Raw genomic sequence first — 5000 nt, 5'->3', positions numbered from 1 at the left:
GCACACGCATGCAAACCGCGTATGTATATATGTGTATGTGGCTATGTACGTATGTATATATGTATATGTATATGTATATAACTCGATAATCCAATCGCGATACGTGATCGTCGCAATTGCACCACTAAAACCACCCCCTAACAATCTCATACGAGGAGGAAGCTAACAATAACAATAATAATAATTATAATAATAATTATAATAATAATAAAAATAATAATTATAATAATTATGATAATAAGATTGATAATAATGATAATAATAATGATAATAATGATGATGACGATGATGATGATGATGATGATAATGATAATTGTAATAATTATAATTATAATAATAAATAATAATATCACATAACAATAATGATAATGATAGTAATGACAATTAGAAATGTTTTCTCGTTAAAAGAGAACATTTCTGCAAATTCTTTTTTCATACGTTACGCGTTCGATCGAATGCTATGATCGTTTCGGTTATCGATTCGAGGTCGCCAAGGGTTAAAAGCAAAATGCAGGAAGACGAGTGTGCGCGAGTGGTGTTCGCTCGTAGCATCTTGCAGTTCGCTCGCCTATAAATAACGCGCGTCCTCGAACGTTTCCGAGCGATGAACGATTTTATCTTCGGGCCACGGCTCGGTCCACTAGACACACACTACTACAACCACCACCCTTGCCCGCGAACTGCTTGATTTCGTACATTTTATACGGCCTTATAATATTTTCTGTGAATTAAAATGTGACGAGGTGAATAAAGGACGGAAGTTATTGTCGATAAGAAAAGAGAAAAAGAAAAAAGAAAGAAAAAGAAAAGACGAAAACAAAACATAACAAAACAAAACAAAAAATAAAGCAAGAAAGTAGATAATTAAACAGAAATGGAAATCGTTATCCTCGGAGAGGTTTGAATCGACTTGTCGAGGGGGTGGTTCGACGGTGGCGTAAGCGTTTGTATTCGTTCTGATTCCATCTGGCTCTGTGTTACAGGATTGCATTCACCCCACGAAGGCATGGCCGGTGGTTCCGGTCAAAGTATGTCCGGTCTCGCTTACTATCAACCTGAACATCCTGCCTCAACGGGAGTGGTCAAGTATCCAGAGAACGGTCACGATACCCTTTCGGATTTCGTGACGTTCGTTTGTCAAGAAGCTGAAAATACGCAGCAACTACCCCAGGTAGCTTCTGGATCCGTCGAGACCGCCACAGTGTCGTCGCTTCTATCGTAATCTCGTTAGCTCCACTCTTTTCTCTCTCTCTTTCTCTCTTTCTCTGTCTCTGTCTCTCTCTCTCTAGCTCTCTATCTCTCTATTTCTCTATTTCTCTCTCGCTCTTTTGCTTTCGATCTCTCTCGCTCTGTATTTACAAAGTCTTTTCTTTTCTTTTTGTTTTTTATTCTTTTCATTTCCTATTTTGATTTTGTTTCTTTTCTCTTTTCCTTTTTTTTTGTAAGTAGAGTTTTCTCTTCCTCGCTTACACGTAGAGTTTCGAGAACGTAGTATGCAAACGGCCACACTGTGGCGGTTACGCACGACCTGCATAATTTTCCGTGCTCCAGTCGCCCTGGATTCACGATATTTCTCTAATCACGTCGTATATATTTGCTCTATTTATTATCTATCCATTATTCGTCTTTATCTACACGTCTTTTTCACTCGTTCGACTGTTTCACTTTCTATCTCTTTCTCTTTCTTTATCTATCTCTCTTTCTATCTCTATCTCTATCTCTATCTCTCTCTCTCTCTCTCTCTCTCTCTCTCTCTCTCTCTCTCTTTTCTCTTTCTCTCTCGTTTTATAGTTATGAATGAACTACTTAGAAATCTTACTTCTTCGCACGTTTCTCTAACGTCAATCATTCTTACGTATATAAATTTTTATTCTAACAACGTTGATTGTTCGAGATCGCATTTACAAAGTAGGACAACGGATACGACGAATAGACCGTTCCTATCGATTCGAAAGGTAGACTAAATAGATTAGTTCTCGATTATTCGAATTACAAAATCATGGTTAAAGGGTGTTAAATTTTTTATGAAATTTGCCGATGAGAAACGTACGAGATACGCAAAATCTTGAAAAAGTTTCTCTACGTTTCCTAAAACTTAATGATTCTTTTTAAAACGAACAAAGTGAAATAAGTTCTTAATATAATACCTACGTGTGCAACGTCCTTTAGAAATATTATTCTAATTGATCGATTTTAAATTATTGTTTAAAATTATGATTCGACAATTAGTGTCAATCTTCAAATTGACAAATAAAATATAGTTCGTCTTTCTGAATATATTTCGGGAACAATATATATCACGTTGACAAAATTGTAAAGTCTTTTAAACAGCCATCAACATTTGGAATATATGATCCCGATTGATCTCGAAATTGTAGACATCACATTTTCTAATGTTTCGCAAACAATAAACAAATTCTAAAGAAAAAATTCCATAAATCCTTCGCGAATGATTGCAACTTTGTTCGTATGAAAAAATAAAAAGGAAAATAAAAGAAAGAAAGAAAGAAAGAAAGAAAGAAAGAAAGAAAGAAAGAAAGAAAGAAAACAGAAAGAAAATAAGAAAGAAAGAAAAAGGAAGATTGATTTGGTTAGAAAAAACGTACGAATCAATTTCGGAATTTGAGAAATAAATCGCGTTGTTCGATCGATCGGGGTGAGTGGATCACGCGCGGGTCGAGTGTGTTGATCGGAGGGTGTGTGCGATTTCCAGGCGCAGCTAGCGGGACCGCGTACTGGCATACAAAAGTTCTCACAGTATTATCCGAGTTCGATGTTACCGCCACCACCACCGGCTCCAATGGCGAGACCGGTTGCGATCATCAGGTCGACGGGAGAGTTGACCGGTACGAGCGCAAATTCGCCGCCAACTTCCTCAACATCTCCGACGGATCCGAGCGAGCTTGGACCCAATCAACAGGAACAGATGGCAGCAGCGGCGGCAGTCGGCTTGGTCAGTTCGGCCTGTCAGAACTCTGTCGACCCAGCTGGTAGAAAAAGTCCCGCGAGAATCCTTGTCACAGCACCTCACACTAGCAGGGAATACACGTTCGCCCATTTTCACTCTCAACCAGGACAGGTAAGACATTGTTTTTCTTATAGAAATGCAATACACGTTGTATTTAATTTTTTTTATTTATCATTTATCGATCGATATTTACCTGTTATATCCGCTGGGACTGTTTAAAAAATTGAATTCAACGCATCACGTATTTTTCTATTTGAGAAATATTGCCAAATGTATGTACGTTATATTCGCGTTGTATCGAGTTCTTTTTTCACGATTGTGACAAATTTCTCGACGTCGTTAACGATCGATTCCGTTATTTCACAGCAAATCTTTACGTACCCTACTATCAGTTCGATGTCAGGAGTAATATCTCCGACGAATCTCTCACTGTTCTCGTCTCCGGTTTCGGTGACGAGACCGGTAGCCACACAAAGGTCGGTCTCGAATGTACCACCACGCTGGAATACAACGCCGTTTATCAACCTAGAGGATGATTATAATATGATAGCACCTATCATCGCGGGAACAACTAGTGAGCCACCACCGACTATGGATGAAGGTAAATCACTTTCCTACTTGCCTTATAGATAAAAAGATCGTTGGAACTGTTGCAAGAAAACATCAATTATTTCAGATCGGTATTTCCATCCGGTTCATACGAGCAGCGTCGTGGATAAAAGTGGTACTGGTAATCTCATGGGAACCGACTTAGGCGTGGCTACCGATCCCACGTCGCATCACCATCAACAACAACAACAACAGCAGCAACAACAACAACAACAACAACAGCAGCAGCAGCAACAGCAGCAACAACAACAGCAACAACAGCAGCAACAGCAACAGCAGCAAGTGATGCAGGACAAAAGCGGTAGACCCAAGTCTCCCCCGTGACACTGGGGTCTTCGACCGGAAAGTCTCGCGACTTCAACGGCGCCATGTTCCACGGGGTCGTTACTCACTCCCATCCACGATAACAGTAACCAATTATATCACCCCGATAACGAGGGTGAACATTCGGATTCCTCATGTCGCGTCCAACGTCGCGATTTGAGTTTCCGGAGAATCGAGTGCCTGAGAGTCTGAACGTACTATAATTTGATGTAAGCGTAAAAACCGTCGATTACCCTTCGTACGTCGAACGTGCGTTCGAGATTTGACTCCTCGAACGGACGTAAGTAAAGACCTCCTTTCTCTCTTCTCCTCTTCTTTTATGCTACAACCTCATAAAAAGAAGAAAAAAAATGCGGAACACGAAATCAAATAACGTCTCCTTCTCTTCGCTATTCTATTTCTCCTTACTTTCTCTTCCATTTTCGTTCTATGTTTTTCTTTGTATACCTTTCACATAACTTTCCATACCCCGATCGATCTCACTTCGCGATACGAAAGGAATCTTGTGGAGATTCACTTTCAACGTGCCAATTGCGTGAGGGAGGAAGAAAAAAAGTAGGGATCGATCGGTGACACCGATTTAAGTTCTACTTATTCTTTGTTTTTCTTTTCTTTTCTGTTTTCAAACGATCCATTAATTACGACGCTGATGATTATAACGACGATCGATTGATTGATCTAAAGGAACTACATTAACGCTCAGACCTAGTGCTAAATATATCTACTAGTGGAAAAAAATATAATAACGAAGGACTAGCGCGTGCTAGTCACCAGAGGCTGCTAGTTAGAAACAAAGTGAATATTTCTTATTTCATTACTCGAACTCGATAAGCACTTAACTGATTAATGCGTTGTACGTACATATATTTATACATACATACAGAAATACATACATATATATGTATATATATATCAATATAATATAATATATATATATATGTATATATATATATATACTAATATAATATATTAACGGGAACAGCGTTAATGCGGGTGGAACGATATCATGCTTGCTCGTTAACGCTAGTAAACATCACTCCTATCAAGAGAGATTACCGATTATTATTAATATACGATCTAAATGTTGCACCGAACGTGA

General features: G+C 38.8%; 1 protein-coding gene across 5 annotated transcripts in view; it reads left to right on the top strand.

Moving 5' to 3' along the window:
* Positions 1-5000, top strand: part of LOC127067012 (nuclear factor 1 X-type) — a 65076-nt gene that overhangs the window by 56718 nt on the left and 3358 nt on the right. For 3 of the 5 annotated variants that reach the window (XM_051001448.1, XM_051001442.1, XM_051001447.1), the window contains 4 exons: positions 984-1171; positions 2714-3079; positions 3335-3569; positions 3645-5000. The exon at positions 3645-5000 is cut by the window's right edge and continues 3358 nt beyond it. In XM_051001448.1, the coding sequence (XP_050857405.1) occupies positions 984-1171; positions 2714-3079; positions 3335-3569; positions 3645-3901 (1046 nt within the window). In that variant the 3' untranslated portion in view covers positions 3902-5000. The remainder of the gene's footprint in view (positions 1-983; positions 1172-2713; positions 3080-3334; positions 3570-3644) is intronic. The other 2 variants (XM_051001446.1, XM_051001445.1) reach the window with 2 other exon arrangements.

Source organism: Vespula vulgaris, chromosome 10 (assembly GCF_905475345.1).
Source record: "Vespula vulgaris chromosome 10, iyVesVulg1.1, whole genome shotgun sequence".
NCBI classification, from domain to species: Eukaryota; Metazoa; Arthropoda; class Insecta; order Hymenoptera; family Vespidae; genus Vespula; species Vespula vulgaris.
This window is presented reverse-complemented; position numbering and strand designations above follow the sequence as displayed.